Source organism: Centroberyx gerrardi, chromosome 9 (assembly GCF_048128805.1).
Source record: "Centroberyx gerrardi isolate f3 chromosome 9, fCenGer3.hap1.cur.20231027, whole genome shotgun sequence".
Lineage (NCBI taxonomy): Eukaryota > Metazoa > Chordata > Actinopteri > Beryciformes > Berycidae > Centroberyx > Centroberyx gerrardi.
In genome coordinates this window covers 451,319-468,818 of record NC_136005.1, presented here as the reverse complement: position 1 = coordinate 468,818, position 17,500 = coordinate 451,319, and the positions used below count along the sequence as shown (strand labels likewise).

The following is a 17,500-nucleotide window of genomic DNA, read 5'->3' as shown; positions in this document are numbered from 1 at the left end:
CCTTTATCACTCCCCGAACGTCAGAGTGAGCGTCGGGAATTCGTATCGCAGACTGAACCTGGAGCAGAGACGGATTCATGATATTACTGAAGTGAATTCCAGTGTTGGACTAAGACTAAGAAGGCAGGGCTTGTGTGTGTTTTTCCTTCAGTGGAGGAGAGCTACTGTTTTTGTCAGCCATCTTTGTTCTGTCCGCTGGGTTGCCATGTCTTCATCTGGAGACCAGCAGCAGAGCAGATTAGCTGCTGATTCTGTCAATAGAGACACCAAGAGCTCTCTAAACCTCTACACATCAGATTCACCTACGATCAGCTGGATCCTTGTCGCTATAAAGACTCTTCCAGCTGTGAAAAACTAATCCAACATGAAAGACTTTGATCAGTGCAGTTAGAAACAAAACCTTTATATGAGCTGAGAACTGAGGAAAACATGATGAAGAAGAAAAGAAATGAGCAACCCGTCATGAAGAATCACTTCAGTAATGAAAACACACCAACAGCCAGAGTTAGAGAACAGGAGGATGTAATGTAATATAATGTGATGTAATGTAATGTGATGTAATGCAATGTAATGTAATGTGATGTAATGTAGTGTAATGTGATGTAATGTAATATAATGTGATGTAATGTAATATAATGTGATGTAATGTAATCTGCAACATGAACACTGTCTGTGTATTTAGTGATGACATGAATCTGATGGCTGATTCAGACGGTCAGGCATCTGATGAGACGAGACGAGTGTCATATCATACAGAAAACAACAGGAGAGTAAAGGGACACTCACACTCACACACACACACACACGCACACACACACAAGCTTTGATATTGTCAATTTCAGGCAACTGATTTCAAATAATTTTCAGTACATTTTCATATCTGTTCCAATAGCATTGTGTTGAACAATCAGTCTCTGAAAGTCACTTTTTATTTTTCACTTTATAAAACCAAAAAGCCAAGCGGATTCTCCACAGCATCATGATGTCATCAGTCCTGGACCTGATCCAGGAGGGTTTGCTCCAAACGAAACTTACAAAATCAAATAAATATATCTCTAAAATTAACCATTCATAATATAGATAAATGTATAAAGAGATAAGCTGTATGGGCTGAGGCCCGTTGCTAATGCTAATGCTAATGCTAATGCTAATCAGATGGATTCCCTCCTTTACTCTCCTTCAGAAGGTGAGGAACCTTTAGCACCGATCTGCTCACAACAAAACTGGAAAAAATGAAACACTGGAATACAAAAGTAAAAAGGCTGAAAGGAAATAGAAAAAAAGGAATTAATGAGATTTATAAAACAGAGATGAGAATGAAGTCAGTGGAAAGACAGATACAGGAAATGGATTCCTTCGTGTCGGGGGGGCGGGGGCGGGGTGGGGGTTAGTTCATGTGGTGTTGTTGGCGTTGGTCTGGTTTGTCCTGGAAGAGTCTCGGTCCTGGTTTTGGCTCACATGATGATGCAGCACTTACATGGCTGCTTCTCCTTGTTGATCTCCTTGTTGCCTCCCTCCGGCTCGCCCGCCTTCTCCCCGTTGCTCCCGGCCGGCTCCTGCTTGGCGGGCGGCTGGGCGGGCGGCTGGGCGGGCGGCTGGGCGGGCGGCTGGGCGGGCGGGGGGGCGGCGGACTGGGCGGAGGAGGCGCTGCCGTTGGGCGGAGGAGGCGCGGTCTGGGCCTCCTCGGCGCCGGCTCCCTCCTCGTGCCCGCCGGGCGAGGTTTTGCCCTCGCCGTCCTCGATGAGCACCAGCTCGGCCTTCACCGTCCCCTGCAGGCCGAGCACCTTCTTGGTCTCCGCTTCATCCTCCACGCTCTGGTATCCCATGAACACCATGGTGACCGGATTCTCGGCGCTGGCCTCGCCGATGCCCGGCTCCGCCCCCGGCTTGGCCTCCAGGCCGGTGATCTGGGCCCTGGGCGGCTCCTGCGGCTCCGGGGCCGCCGCCTCCTGCGGCTCCGGGTCCGCCGCCTCCTGCGGCTCCGCCCCCGTCTGGGACATCAGGGACGCCTCGTCGGCTTTGTGGATGAGTTCATCGACCTCAGAGGAGCTGAGCTGGTGGACGCCGCTCTCCCCGTTCATCTCATGAACCACTGAGAGAGAGAGAGAGAGAGAGAGAGAGAGAGGTGAGAGAGAGAGAAAGAGAGAGAGAGAGAAAGTGAGAGAGTGAGAGAGAGAGAGAGAGAGAGAGAGAGAGAGGTGAGAGAGAGAGAGAGAGAGAGAGAGAGAAAGTGAGAGAGTGAGAGAGAGAGAGAGAGAGAGAGAGAGGTGAGAGAGAGAGAGAGAGAGAGAGAGAGAGAGAGAAGTGAGAGAGTGAGAGAGAGAGAGAGAGAGAGAGAGGTGAGAGAGAGAGAGAGAGAGAGAGAGAGAGAGAGAGAAAGTGAGAGAGTGAGAGAGAGAGAGAGAGAGAGAGAGAGAGAGAGAGAGAGAGAGTGAGAGAGAGAGAGAGAGAGAGAGGGTGAGAGAGAGAGAGAGAGAGAGAGAGAAAGTGAGAGAGTGAGAGAGAGAGAGAGAGAGAGAGAGAGAGAGAGAGAGAGAGAGTGAGAGAGAGAGAGAGAGAGAGAGAGAGAGAGAGAGAGAGAGGATGAAGCTGGACTGTCCAGATGAGGAAACTTGGCTGTTGCCATAAAGACTTGGGCCCGGATCTTCTAAAGGTTTACGCCACCGCAGATCGCACTGCGGGTGCTAAACCTTGTTTTCTGATCTACTGACTAACCCAGTGCACAGGGCATTTGTGCCTGAAATCATGGGTTGATCTGTGTGCGCTGTTTTTTGGGGTTTGGTCTAATTGCATATGCATTTGTGGGTGTTCCAAGGCTGAGGTGCAAAATAAAGGGAGGGATTTATGGAAATTGGCAGTGGACGTGATTTATCAAGAGGCGATGGCCGGTAACACCTGCTGACTGCACACGGAAATTAACACCTGGGAACAGCATGTCTTCTCATTTTGCACACAGGATAGCTCTGCTGGAACCGGTCTAAGATCAAAGTGACACAGTCATCTACACAGCAACATGCAGTCATTAGATCGCAGGGTTTAAACGAGTATGCTGACTTAAAAAAGTACAATTTAAGTCTCATTGGCAGACAACATGCAGACTATTACCTAAATATACAAAAAAGAAAAGTTGCACGCTCTTCTCTGGATTTGCTGACACTTATTATGAGCCAATATCTCCACGACATTGCCTTGATGAAAACAACGCAGCATGTGTGTGTAGTAACTCACGACAGTGGAGAGGTGTGTGCACGGCTTCTCCAGCTGTATGTAACGTACCTCCACCCTCTCCACCCTCTCCACCCTCTCCATCCTCCCACCTGACACCTGCGTCAGTCTCACTCTCCTGCTGCTCCTCCAAGGGAGTTCAGGCTCCTCTTTGGCTTTATGTATGGTCAGCATGTTGGTTCACCTCCTCATATCATACCAGCGCCTTTTACCTCCACTAAATCACACTTGTGGTGCCCAACTGCTTCACTGTATGTCGTTCCAGAGTGACTTTTTACGCTCAGGTAAAACATCTCTTCTCTGCAGCTCTTTGTGGTTTTCTCTGCCACCGACACTTCCAGCTCCACTGGAGAGACGCGCTTCTTTTCCCCATCGTTACGTTCTAATGGGCTATTGTGCGCATTCACAATTCTAATTAATTATCTGCGCCTCTGCTCATTTGCGTGCCATACTTTAGTAAATACCATGCGCTGGCAGTACCAATTGCACCGGCAATTGCTTTTGCACTGCGCCGGGAATTGCGGCATGTTAGTAGATCCGGGCCTTAAGCTGCTGATCTCCAGCTGGAGATCCAGATCTGGATCAGCTGGAGATCCAGATCTGGACCTTCAGATCCAGATCTGGATCTCCAGCTGATCCAGATCTGGATCTTCAGCTGGAGGGGGAGAGAAGAGAAGGAGAGGAGAGGAGGTGTTGCCTCCTACTGACAGTCCTGATCTACAAAACTACTGACAGTCCTGACCTACTGTCCTGATCTACAAAACTACTGACAGTCCTGACCTACTGTCCTGATCAATGAAACTACTGACAGCCCTGACTTACTGTCCTGATCTACGAAACTACTGACAGTCCTGACTTACTGTCCTGATCTACGAAACTACTGACAGTACTGAACTGCCGAACTACTAAACTACAGACAGTCCTTAACTTCTGACAGTCCTGAACTATTGACAGTCCTGAATTACTAACAGTCCTGAATTACTGACAGTCCTGAACTAATAAACTACTGACAGTCCTGAACTTCCAGTCCTCAAGACTTTACATCCTGATGACATCACAGGTTAGTCTTTACATCCTAATGACATCATAGGTTTGTTTTATTGTGCATTCATGTGCTATCGGATATATCAGAAAAACTAATTTCCTACTTGGAAATTTCACATGAAGCCACTCACAGCCGGGTGATGAAGTCAGAAAATAGTTCAGAATCACTTCATCTGTCTGTTGAACAGACTCACACTGGACCTGCACAACTGGCAGCTGTCCTGTATGTGTGTGTGTGTGTGTGTGTAAGTGTGTGTGTGTGTGTGTGTGCTGCAGTGTCCCAACTGAAATGAAGCCTTTTCCTTTCCTCCAGCATCGCTGCTCCACATGCACTGTGCCATGCTGAGTCATGCTTTACTTCACCAGAAGCAGAGACTCACTTTCAAGATCTTTTAATAACAATAATAATAATGATAATGAGTTTTTCAGGCTGATGATTTCAGGCTCTGCTCACTCATTCAAAATTTAATCTACAGGAAAACAGACCCTGCATATGAAAGACTGAAAAAGTCTCATCTAGTTCCTCCTGTCTTCCGGTTCAAACAGAACCATCATCAGGTTCAGTGTTGCTGTCAATCATGCAGTCAGGTTTTCAGATGGGAACCAATCACGTCGTGTTATTTCAGTGAGCGTTTGGCTTCTGGTGAAGCTGAGCGGCTGAATCACCTTTCTGCTCGTCTTCGTACACTTTGACCCCTTGGTGTGAAAGGTCAACAGGAAGTAGAGTGTTAGTGGACAGAACCTTGGTTTCCCCCGTCACTCTGTCCCGCTCAACTTTAATCTCCACCGAGTACATGGCTGGAGGGGAGGGGGGGGGGGTTAGAGGGTCTCACATAGTGTTAACACACACACACACACACACACACACACACAGCTGACAGACTGCTGCACCGCCAGACGATGCTGAAACACTTCCTCACGGCAACATGTAAGGTTTAAGATATATAAGGTCTATAATGTATGAGACGTAGGCGATATATTTAATATATATGAATATATTAATATTTGTTGTCTATGTTGTATATGTTGACAACAGACCCCCCCCCCATGATGATGTAAAGTCATGAGAGAAGAACGAAGAATCAGATCATACTGCAGCTGTAGTACTAACTTCTCTCTCTCTCTCTCTCACACACACACACACACACACACACACAGGGACAGAGGGAGAGACAGACAGGTGGCAGACAGACAGACAGACAGTTGGTTAGAAAGACAGACAGGTGGTGAAATGTGGAAAACATGGAGACAGTCTGAAGAAAAACACCAGAGCAGAAAGGAGTTCAGTAAACACTTCTTCTGCAGTTATCTGTCGTCCTGCACTTCTGCCTTCTGAATCAACTCATGTTTCTTCACCTGTCTGGCTGCTGTGACCTCTGACCTTTGTCCTTCTTCCTATTGGTTGCTTGACATGGTGATGATGTAGGAAGTGAAGTGAAGGTAACTGGTCCGCTCACAGCAGCAGAACACATCTGGACAGACGACTGTAGTGTTCATCGCTCTCTGTCTCTCAGTCAGTGCGTGTCACTGTGTTGAAACCTGATGTATCTTACAGAGAACATCCTGAGCTTTCCAATGATGTCCTGTGTGTCAGGGTGTAACCATGGCAACCATTTTTTCTGCTTCTTCAAAATGGCCAAAAGCAGTACAAGCAAATTTTATGGGAGAAGGAGAGGTAATCAATCAAAACTATTTATAATGTTTTTAAAGTTATTATTCATTTATTTTATGAAGATACGTATTTTAACTACAGCTAAGTGGATTTTCAGAAATTTCTCACCTACTGAACATTGTTTGTGAATGTCCTGTAGTGACACCGGGACTCGCTAAGTGTTTTTCCAGCTTCTTTACACAGCACTATGTGACAGCGTTAGTCTGGTTCCAGATCCTGAACCTCGTCCCGCCCACGATTCAGAGAGTCTGGTGTTTCCCTCGTCAGCGGCTTGTTCTCGCCCCGAGAAACAATCGAGCCAATCAGAGCCTTTGTGGGCGGGACTAAAGTTTTAACCGTTCGTGCGGCGGTTTTTCATCAGTGTTTATGAATAGATTTGTTGAAATCACCTCAACCAACAGATTGTCTTTAAATGGACGACATTCTTAGTCAGTTGGTAAATGTCTGTTAACCATGAGGCTGACTGGCTGCAGCATCATGTGACTGAAGAGACGTCAGAGCGGCCGATACGTCAGTCACTAGTGATCCGTTCAGATGCGTCGGTCACTAGTGATCGGTTCAGGGGCGTCGGTCACTAGTGATCGGTTCAGGGGCGTCGGTCACTAGTGATCCGTTCAGATGCGTCGGTCACTAGTGATGGGTTCAGAGGCGTCGGTCACTAGTGATCCGTTCAGATGCGTCGGTCACTAGTGATCGGTTCAGGGGCGTCGGTCACTAGTGATCCGTTCAGATGCGCCGGTCACTAGTGATCGGTTCAGGGGCGTCGGTCACTAGTGATCCGTTCAGATGCGTCGGTCACTAGTGATGGGTTCAGAGGCGTCGGTCACTAGTGATCCGTTCAGATGCGTCGGTCACTAGTGATCGGTTCAGGGGCGTCGGTCACTAGTGATCCGTTCAGATGCGCCGGTCACTAGTGATCGGTTCAGATGCGTCGGTCACTAGTGATCCGTTCAGATGCGTCGGTCACTAGTGATCGGTTCAGAGGCGTCGGTCACTAGTGATCCGTTCAGATGCGTCGGTCATTAGTGATCGGTTCAGAGGCGTCGGTCACTAGTGATCCGTTCAGAGGCGTCGGTCACTAGTGATCGGTTCAGGGGCGTCGGTCACTAGTGATCCGTTCAGAGGCGTCGGTCACTAGTGATGGGTTCAGAGGCGTCGGTCACTAGTGATGGGTTCAGAGGCGTCGGTCACTAGTGATCGGTTCAGAGACGTCGGTCACTAGTGATCGGTTCAGATGCGTCGTCACTAGTGATCGGTTCAGAGACGTCGGTCACTAGTGATCGGTTCAGGGGCGTCGGTCACTAGTGATCGGTTCAGGGGCGTCGGTCACTAGTGATCGGTTCAGGGGCGTCGGTCACTAGTGATCGGTTCAGATGCGTCGTCACTAGTGATCGGTTCAGAGACGTCGGTCACTAGTGATCGGTTCAGATGCGTCGGTCACTAGTGATGGGTTCAGAGACGTCGGTCACTAGTGATCTAGGGACTAGGGACAGAGTCCTGCTGGGTTTCTGTCCTGCCTGCTAGTTAACTGCAGGTCATTATGTCGCGTGGTGTGACTCCCTGACTCCCAGCAGGCTCTGGGGCCTGAGCAGCAGGACTGAAACACACTGAGGGGGAGCAGAGAGAATCTTAATTGATGGTTGAGGGAGACTCAGATGATGGAGATGAGGAGGAAGAATTTGAGGAAGAGGAGGAACATGACCGCTCAGAGGAAGAGGAAGAGGCTTTGGCTAAGGAGGAACGGCAGGATAATATTACCCATCATCCACTTTGGGTTCTAAGGTTTATTTATCATTACTTAAGTAATCTATGACCTGTATTGACCTCTACAGGCGACCAGTAGGAACTGATCTCTTCTTCTCTGGTGCTGAGGACATCTAGGTGAATTTCAGTTAAGTTTAGTATGTAAATGCCAAAGTGTTCGAGCATTTCTTCTCTCACAACCTGAAGAAACTTTCATGAGCAATAGGTGATGAAATTCATAGAATATTTTGTTTCATGTGATTACATGAAATCAATGGAAAAACTGGCTCAGAAAAGGCAAAGTTTTTTAAGTTTGTAATGAGACGAAGTGCTTTTTTTAGTTCTTTTTACAGTTCATTATCAAAACAAAAATAATTCTGAGTAACAAAGACTAAGAATTTAAAATGCTGAACTATTTTCTTGTATTTAAGATTTTAAAGGAATGAAAACGTACAGATCGACTCTGATGTTCAGAGGTCTAAGACTCGACCTTTGACCTCTGAGGCTTGAACTTCAGCGTGCAACACAACGTGAAATGTGACAAACATTCCAGAGTGCCAAGCTTTCCATGTGATCTGATCTAATCTGATCTAATCTGATCTGATCTAATCTGATCTAATCTGATTTGATCTAATCTGATCTAATCTGATCTGATCTAATCTGATCTGATCTGATCTAATCTGATTTGATCTAATCTGATCTGACAGACAGACAGACATGATCTGATCTGATCTGATTTAATCTGATCTGATGTCCTGTCTGTCTTCTATGTTCATGTTGGACTCACCTGCTTTCATCAGAGTGTCTGTAATTCAGACAGAGAGACAGACAGACAGACAGACAGACAGACAGAGAGACAGACAGACAGACAGACAGACAGACAGAGAGACAGACAGACAGACAGACAGACAGACAGACAGACAGACAGAGAGACAGACAGACAGACAGAGAGACAGACAGACAGACAGACAGACAGACAGACAGAGAGACAGACAGACAGACAGACTTTCTTTACTTTCTGTTTCTGTTTCTTTTCTTTGCTTTCTTTCTTTCTTTCTTTCTTTCTTTCTTTCTTTCTTTCTTTCTTCAGTGTAATGTATTGTAGCTGTGCAACATACTACATCAGTCTAAGAAGCTTCAGGTAGATGGAATCAAAATGACACCAAATCCCACAGTGAGCCACACAGAAAAGAGTTTGTGGCACCGAGGAATTTGCAAAATATTTAGTTTCTTATGTCGGCACATATCGCTGTACAGATGTTCAGCGCTCTAAGACTCGACCTTTGACCTCTTAGGTTGTAACTTCAGTGTGCAACACAATGTAAAATGTGAGAAACACATCTGATGTGATCTAATCTAATGTGATCTAGTCTGATCTAATCTAATCTGCTGTGCTCTGATCTAGTCTGATCTAATCTGCTCTGATTTGATCTGATCTGATCTAATCTAATCTAATTGAATCTGATTTGATCTAATCTGCTCTAATTTGATTTGGATTTAATCTGATGTGATCTAATCTGTCCTAATTTAATCTAATCTGATCTGATCTGATGTGCTGTCTGTCTTCTATGTTCTTGCTGGACTCACCTGCTTTCATCAGAGTGTCTGTGATTCAGACAGAGAGACAGACAGACAGATAGTCAGACAGACAGACAGACAGACAGACAGACAGACAGACAGACAGAGAGACAGACAGACAGACAGACAGACAGACAGAGAGACAGACAGACAGATAGTCAGACAGACAGACAGATAGTCAGACAGACAGACAGACAGACAGACAGAGAGACAGACAGACAGATAGTCAGACAGACAGACAGATAGTCAGACAGACAGATAGTCAGACAGACAGACAGTCAGACAGACAGACAGACAGAGAGACAGACAGAGAGACATACTTTCTTTGCTTTCTTTCTTTTTTCTTTTACTTCTTTCTTTTCTTTCTTTCTTTATTCCTTCCTTCCTTCTCTTCTCTCTCTCTCTCTCTCTCTCTGACTCACCTCTCTTCACCTCCTCTGTCGGCCCTCTGGGTTTGTTCATTCGGGGGCTTTTATGAACCTTGACCTCTGCAAGGGGTCATGGGAACAAGGAAGTAGGACAGGAAGTTTGGAGGGAAGTGGGACAGGAAGTGGGGGAAGAGACAGAGAGTGGAGTAAAGAGCCGACAGGCTGAAGAGATTTAACTATCAATCAACCATCAATAAGTGGATCAGGAGGTAATCAGATTACATTAGAGATCTAATCTGATTACTGTAATCCTGTTACACCCAGAGAATAGAAAAGGTAGAACAGAGTCCAGTAGAGTCCACTAGAGTCTCACCTTGCACCAGCTGACCTGAAGCTGCAGCTCTGTCCAGCTGACGGCTGCTGTGACCTTTGACCTCTACGGCAGGTCAGAGAGAGAGAGACAGAGAGAGAGAGAGGACGAGAGAGGTAGAGAGGAAGTTGTTGATGGAAAACACTAACAGAGAGAGAGAGAGAGAAGAAGAATATTACCTTTAACTGATCCTGATGTCACCTGGAGAGAGAGAAAGAGAGAGAGAGAGAGAGATAGGCAGAGAAAGAGAAAGAGAATGAGAGAGCGAGAGAGCGAGAGATAGGCAGAGAGAGAGAAAGAGAATGAGAGAGCGAGAGAGCGAGAGAGAGAGAGAGAGAGAGAGAGAGAGAGAGAGATTATTACACTGGGCAGGTAAAAAGATTCTGGGATCTGATTTCGGGGATTTGCTGTTGCTCAGTCCAGGTCTCGCTGCATCGCTCATGTGACTTTTAGTTATTGAACATTCTGAGAGAGGCTGCTCACTGCAGAGCCGATGTCCAGCTCCACCCCTCTGGACCTAGTGCACCTCCACCCCTCTGGACCTAGTCCAGTCCAGCTCCACCCCTCTGGACCTAGTCCAGTCCAGCTCCACCCCTCTGGACCTAGTCCAGTCCAGCTCCACCCCTCTGGACCTAGTGCACCTCCACCCCTCTGGACCTAGTCCAGTCCAGCTCCACCCCTCTGGACCTAGTGCACCTCCACCCCTCTGGACCTAGTCCAGTCCAGCTCCACCCCTCTGGACCTAGTGCACCTCCACCCCTCTGGACCTAGTCCAGTCCACCTCCACCCCTCTGGACCTAGTGCACCTCCACCCCTCTGGACCTAGTCCAGTCCAGCTCCACCCCTCTGGACCTAGTGCACCTCCACCCCTCTGGACCTAGTCCAGTCCAGCTCCACCCCTCTGGACCTAGTGCACCTCCACCCCTCTGGACCTAGTCCAGTCCAGCTCCACCCCTCTGGACCTAGTGCACCTCCACCCCTCTGGACCTAGTCCAGTCCAGCTCCACCCCTCTGGACCTAGTGCACCTCCACCCCTCTGGACCTAGTCCAGTCCACCTCCACCCCTCTGGACCTAGTGCACCTCCACCCCTCTGGACCTAGTCCAGTCCAGCTCCACCCCTCTGGACCTAGTGCACCTCCACCCCTCTGGACCTAGTCCAGTCCAGCTCCACCCCTCTGGACCTAGTGCACCTCCACCCCTCTGGACCTAGTCCAGTCCAGCTCCACCCCTCTGGACCTAGTGCACCTCCACCCCTCTGGACCTAGTCCAGCTCCACCTCTCTGGACCTAGTCCAGCTCCACCCCTCTGGACCTAGTCCAGCTCCACCTCTCTGGACCTAGTCCACCTCCACCCCTCTGGACCTAGTCAAGCGCCACCCACTGGCTGTTAACGTTAATGCAAGCCCTTCGTCAGATCGTACTTTAACCTAATGGAAAAAAATCAGTTTGTTGATGCACAAAGGTTAGGTCAAAGTAACCATAAGAATTGCATGGAACTTTAGATGCTGGCATAGCTAATATTACCTTACTTTGCTCTAATATTTTTCATGATACCACCAGCATGTTCAGCATCGTTTCTGTGACAAACGGCATGACTAGACTTACAAGTAGGCAATGTGAGAGATTACTATGTGTGCACCCCTGCCTTCTTTTTTCCACCGCATTAAGATGTAGGCTATTTGTGAATTAACCTCAATCATATCTGATTAATTAATGTAATAAAGTTTGGCCTAGGTTACCAATTTGGCTCTGCAGTGAGCACCACTTGCATCTTTCCAAGTGGCGCTCACTCAACTAGCGCTACCAAGTTGTATGAGTGACTTGGGGTGGGGTTGGACCTGACCTGGGGTGCGGCTGGACCTAGAGGTGGAGCTGGACTAGGTCAGCTCCACCCATTTGGCTCTGCAGTGAGCACCACTTGCATTCTGAGGGCGCCTTGTGTCGTGATTGGTTCTAAAAGACAGCCAATCACAAAGATGAGGAGGTGGGCCATTGTCAGTTTGACTTCGGCACCAGAAAGTTACCAGTTATTTTTCAAAAGCCACAATAAAGAAAAGAAACTACGTTTTTGGAATCTTTTCATTTTCAAACTTGCAGAAATGTCCTGCTTTAGCGTGTATTACATTTTATGATGATTTAGTTCTATCTGTACTGTCTGCTGTCTTTAATAGCTGTAGCTTTTTGATCTTAGCTAGCTAGCGTTAGCTTCAGTGTCTTCAAAAAGCAAGAAGTGAGGTGCCCTGAGAGCTGCTTTGCTAGGCTGCTCTAAGAGCAGAAGTCTAAGAACAGAATGCAAACCCTCCTGACAGCAGTGAGGTTCCCTGAGAGCTGCTTGCTGTGATCATGAGAAAGCTCTAAGAGCAGAATACTAGCAAACAACATACAGCAGAGAGCTGCCCTCAGAGCCACAAGTTGCACGGCTAGCTCTTGTTGTTATTTGAGCTAATATTTTAGCTAAGTCTGTAGCTAAAGTTATCATCTTGTAGCCATTTTTTTTAGCTAAGTCACTCACTATTGAATTACATTTTATAGTTTTCACCAATGTCATCAAAAGCAATTGCAAAAGAAGTCACACTTTCTTGCTTTTTGAAGACACTGAAGCTAACGCTAGCTAGCTAAGATCAAAAAGCTAATGTAGGCTACAGATAACAGCGATTAAAGACAGCAGATATTTCTGCAATTTCAAAAATGAAAAGATTCCAAAAACATAGCTTTTTTTCTTTATTGTGGCTTTTGAAAAATAACTGGTAACTTTCTGGTGCCAAAGTCAAACTGAGAATGGCCTGCCTCCTCTTCTTTGTGATTGGCTGTCTTTTAGAACCAATCATGACACAAGGTGCCCTCAGAACGTTTTTCAATAACAACAAGTCACATGAGCTGTCGGGCATGGTGCATGCTGCATGGTGCATGGTGCATGCTGCATGCTGCATGATGCATGGCGCATGGCGCATGGCGCATGCTGCATGGCGCATGACGCATGACGCATGCCGCATGCCGCATGGCGCATGGCGCATGGCGCATGGCGCATGGCGCATGCTGCATGGCGCATGACGCATGATGCATGCCGCATGGCGCATGGCACATGGCGCATGGTGCATGCTGCATGGCGCATGATGCATGATGCATGCCACATGGCACATGGCACATGGCACATGGCGCATGGTGCATGGTGCATGCTGCATGGTGCATGCTGCATGGTGCATGCTGCATGGCGCATGCTGCATGATGCATGGCACATGCGACATGGCGCATGCTGCATGTTTGGCTGATCCAGAATCAGCTGCATGACGCACTGAGGGAGGCGGAGCTTCTTCTGTACATGTCACTGGAGGGTTGATTCATGAAAATATAGCCTTGTATATAAATGTGTGTGTGTGTGTGTGTATGTGTGTGTGCATGTGGGTGTGTGTACTCACTGTGGTGTGTGTGACGGTCAGAGAGCCTCCAGTCTCCAGATCGACCAGCTCCTGCTCCAGCCTGCACACACACACACACACACACACACACAATCCAATTAACCAATTAACCAATCAACCAATTAAAACACACTGATAATGACTGCAGCTTGTCTCTGTTCCATCCCAGAACCACATTCACTGTATTCAGCATACTGCATGTCGCTCAGTATAATCTAGATTACATTAGATTATTTAAATGAGATTATATCATTAGAATACATTAGAGTAGAGTAGGTTAGATTAAATATTATTTTATACTAGATTAAACTACATTAGATTAGATTCAATTAGATTAGACTAAATTCGATTAGACTTGATTACATTAGATATGATTAGACTAGATTAAATTAGATTAGATTAAATTAGATTACATTAGACTGAATTAGATTAAACTATATTACATTAGAGTAGATTGGATTAGATATTATTTTAGACTAGATTACTACATTAGATTAGATTACATTAGATTAAATTAGATTAGACTAGATTACATTAGATTATATTAGATTAGACTAGACTAGATTTGATTAAATTAGATTAGATTAGACTAGATTTGATTAAATTAGATTAGATTAAATTACATTAGATTACATTAAATTAGATTATTTTAACTGGATTAGATCATTAGATAAAATCAGATTAGATTAATTATTTTGAATGAGATTAGTTCATTAGATTAGACTAGATTAGATTAGATGAAATCAGATTAGATTAATGGACTGTATCGTTATCTGAGATGAAGCTCTCCACCTGCTGATGGTTTCCTCCAGGCTCCTGGTCTTGGCCTCGTCCTGCTCCAGCTGTCTCTTGGCCTCGTCCTGCTCCGGGCCAGCAGAGGGCGCTCCGTCCAGCAGCCAGCGCTCCCGCAGAGCCTTCGACTGCAGGAGGGAACACAAACTGATCTGAACCATCATGACTTCTGTAGACTTTGGTTTCTCCTCATCAGCTTCTTCTCTCTTAAAGGAGGGGTATCTTTTGCTTTTTCAGCAATTTTATATAATTACCTGGTGTCGATAAATAAGTAAAAATCGTTAGTTATAGCTTTAGCTATTCACTTCCCAGTGTTTGTTTCCCACCTACAAAAAAATAGGTTGTTTTACATAAGCAGCTCCTTATGCTAATGAGCTACTGCTCTGATTGGCTGGCCATTCTGGAAGGCCCGCCCTCCTCTTAGCGCTGATTGGTCGATTTCAGACAGTTCAGACGATTTCAAGCCAGTCAGATTTTGCTCCAGTGCAGACACTGGAGCAAAATCTGACTGGCTTGTACAAGGGGGCGTGTTTTATAGTTGGTGACTGTGGGGAAACGGCACAGTAACATGATTCTGTTTTTTTACTGTGATTACTTCACACCTCCAAGTACCAAAATCACATAAGTATCATAAATACTAAGAATTGCCACATCCTAGGATACCCCCCCTTTAACTCACATGAAACATGACTTCCTGTTTACAGCAAACAAACACGGTGATCAACATGATGATGATGAAAATCCTTCATCATGTTGTTTTATTTAAATGAATCTACCATTCCTCCACTGGACTGCAGCTGTTACAGGATTTTCTGTAGTATTTACCGTCTGAATGCAGAGAACTAGGAAGCTGGTCTACTGTCTGTCTCATATGAGGTGAATGCAGCAGTCACAGAGAGGTCAGAGGTCAGAGGTCATCAGGAGACCGGCTGCAGTCTGGAGGTCTGAATGAGTCAAAATGCTGACTCAGCCCAAATGAAAACAGAGCAGAACTGCCTTTTCCACTGATGCACAGCTGTTTCTCCATGACAGTGTGCTTCTTATCGCACCTTTAAAAATATACTTTGACATTTTGACTTTAGTTGCTATTTCCATCCAGCAGCCGTTTGTCCCGGTGTGGGAATGTGTGACATCGCTGTCATTCCTCAGTGGAACCCGGAGCGTCCGGCTGATCTGAGGCCAGCTGCTATTAATACACAGCAGTTGTTCAGTGGATCCACACGCTGCGGGCCGCAGGCCGCATCTGACCGCCTGGTGAAGACAAGGTCAGGACTGCAAGTACAGACGACCTCTGGATATACACTGAAAATATTTTAATAGAGTCGCTCTAATCTCCAATGTTCTATTAAAAATAAAGCTCATAAACATCGTATAAAAAGCAGGCAGCAGGTCTGTCTGGTGCCGGCAGAGAGAAACATACTTCACACACACCAATAAATATACCAAAAATATATCTGTACATGTAGATGACATTCATTCAAAATATGTTTTAGTGGCCTAAAAATATATTATATAAAAAACTGTATGCACATACAGAAAATGTATTTCCCGTGTCAAAAATATTTTTCATATGTCGTCATCAACCTGTACAAACACAGTTTTGGACATTTTTCGTACATTTTGAAGCAAATCTCTATATATATACTGTACATATATTAGTATGTGAAATGTGTTTGATTCAGTTCCATGACGCCGTTCTTACAGCATCATCAGGATTTAGCCACTACAGATGATGTGTATTTTTTGATGATGTCACTATTTTTATCTTGTAATTTTGACAATCTTCCTCAAGTTGTTTCATTTTGTAGAAAAGCAGTAAAGCTGTCAGTTTGTCTGTTGTCTCTGAGTTTAGTCCGTTTTCACCCGGAAAAGCCTGTCAGTGGTTAAAATGTCAGTCGGCGTCAGTAATTTATGATGGAGATACAGCTGCCTGTCTCTGCCTGTCAGCGTAAACACTTAGATGAAGAAAACATTTCGGTTGAACATGTAATAAAAGCTCATCATCTTCATCATCATCTTCATCATCATCACCATTCATTTTATCCCGGTGTCTCTCAGCCTCTCTCTCTCCTCCAGGAAGCAGAAGATTCTATTCTATTCTATTCTATTCTATTAAGCATCATGTGATGTATGGAGAGAAATGAAAACCAGACAGCAGGGATTCGAACCGGCAACCTGACAGACAGGCGGCAGGGATTCGAACCGGCAACCTGACAGACAGGAAGCAGGGATTCGAACCGGCAACCTGACAGACAGGAAGCAGGGATTCGAACCGGCAACCTGACAGACAGGAGGCAGGGATTCGAACCGGCAACCTGACAGACAGGAAGCAGGGATTCGAACCGGCAACCTGACAGACAGGAAGCAGGGATTCGAACCGGCAACCTGACAGACAGGCGGCAGGGATTCGAACCTCGCCCTGTTGCTCTCACCTTGAGGTGCTGCAGCGCTCTCCTGTCGTCCTCCAGCTGTCTCTTCTTATTCTCCATCTCTGTCTGCCACTTCCTCTTCTCCTGGTGGGGCATGATGGGAAACAGGAAGTCAGACACACATTTCAGTCAGGCACCAATTTAGCTTTAGCCTCGTTAGCCTCGTTAGCCTTGTATGTACACTCCTAACAGGAAGTACTGCACTGTTCACAGGCTCTGTGTCATTGGGAAGGACGCTTCCTCCTTCCTTGCTCCCTACCTAGGAAGCTTCCTAACCACCTCCTTGTCTAACTGGTTTGAGACAGACGGCCTCCGTCATGTGACTGCAGTTAATACAGTCTGATCCAACTGCTGTTTAAAACAGAGAGAGAGAGAGAGAGAGAGAGAGAGAGACAGAGAGAGAGAGAGAGAGAGAGACAGGGAGAGAGAGAGAGAGAGGAGAGAGAGAGAGAGAGAGAGAGAGAGACAGAGAGAGAGAGAGACAGAGAGAGAGAGAGGAGAGAGAGAGAGAGGAGAGAGAGAGAGAGACAGAGAGAGAGAGAGAGAGAGAGAGAGAGAGAGAGAGAGAGAGAAGAGAAGAGAGAGAGAGAGAGAAGAGGAGAGAGAGAGAGAGAGAGAGAAAGAGAGACAGAGAGAAGAGAGAGAGAGAGAGAGAGAGAGGAGAGAGAGAGAGACGAGAGGAGACTAGAGGACGGAGGAAGAGGAGAGAGAGAGAGAGAGAGAGACAGAGAGAGAGAGGAAGAAAGAGGACGAGAGGAGAGAGAGACAGAAGAGAGAGGAGACAGAGGGAGAAGATAGAGAGAGACCGAGAGAGTGAGGAGAGAGAGGAGGAGAGAGAGGCAGAGAGACGAGAGAGAGAGAGA

At 46.3% G+C, this 17,500-nt stretch overlaps 1 protein-coding gene across 1 annotated transcript; it reads right to left on the bottom strand.

Annotated features, from left to right (window-relative positions):
• Positions 1-1,454: 1,454 nt before the first annotated feature.
• On the bottom strand, positions 1,455-16,733 carry palm1a (paralemmin 1a). The gene is made up of 8 exons (XM_078285619.1): positions 16,641-16,733; positions 14,209-14,336; positions 13,417-13,477; positions 10,181-10,201; positions 10,004-10,073; positions 9,685-9,750; positions 4,936-5,067; positions 1,455-2,092 (listed from the first exon to the last, which is right to left on the bottom strand). The coding sequence occupies exons 1-8, from the start codon at positions 16,731-16,733 to the stop codon at positions 1,455-1,457; spliced, it is 1,209 nt and encodes a 402-aa protein (XP_078141745.1).
• Positions 16,734-17,500: the final 767 nt, after the last annotated feature.

Coding starts and splice junctions, on each gene's coding strand:
- palm1a (XM_078285619.1), bottom strand. CDS start 16,733: ATGCCCCACCAGGAGAAGAGGAAGTGGCAGACAGAGATGGAGAATAAG. Junction 10,074..10,180: donor TGACATCAGGATCAGTTAAA/GGTAATATTCTT, acceptor TCTCTCTGACCT/GCCGTAGAGGTCAAAGGTCA. Junction 5,068..9,684: donor GACAGAGGAGGTGAAGAGAG/GTGAGTCAGAGA, acceptor CCTCCCCTCCAG/CCATGTACTCGGTGGAGATT.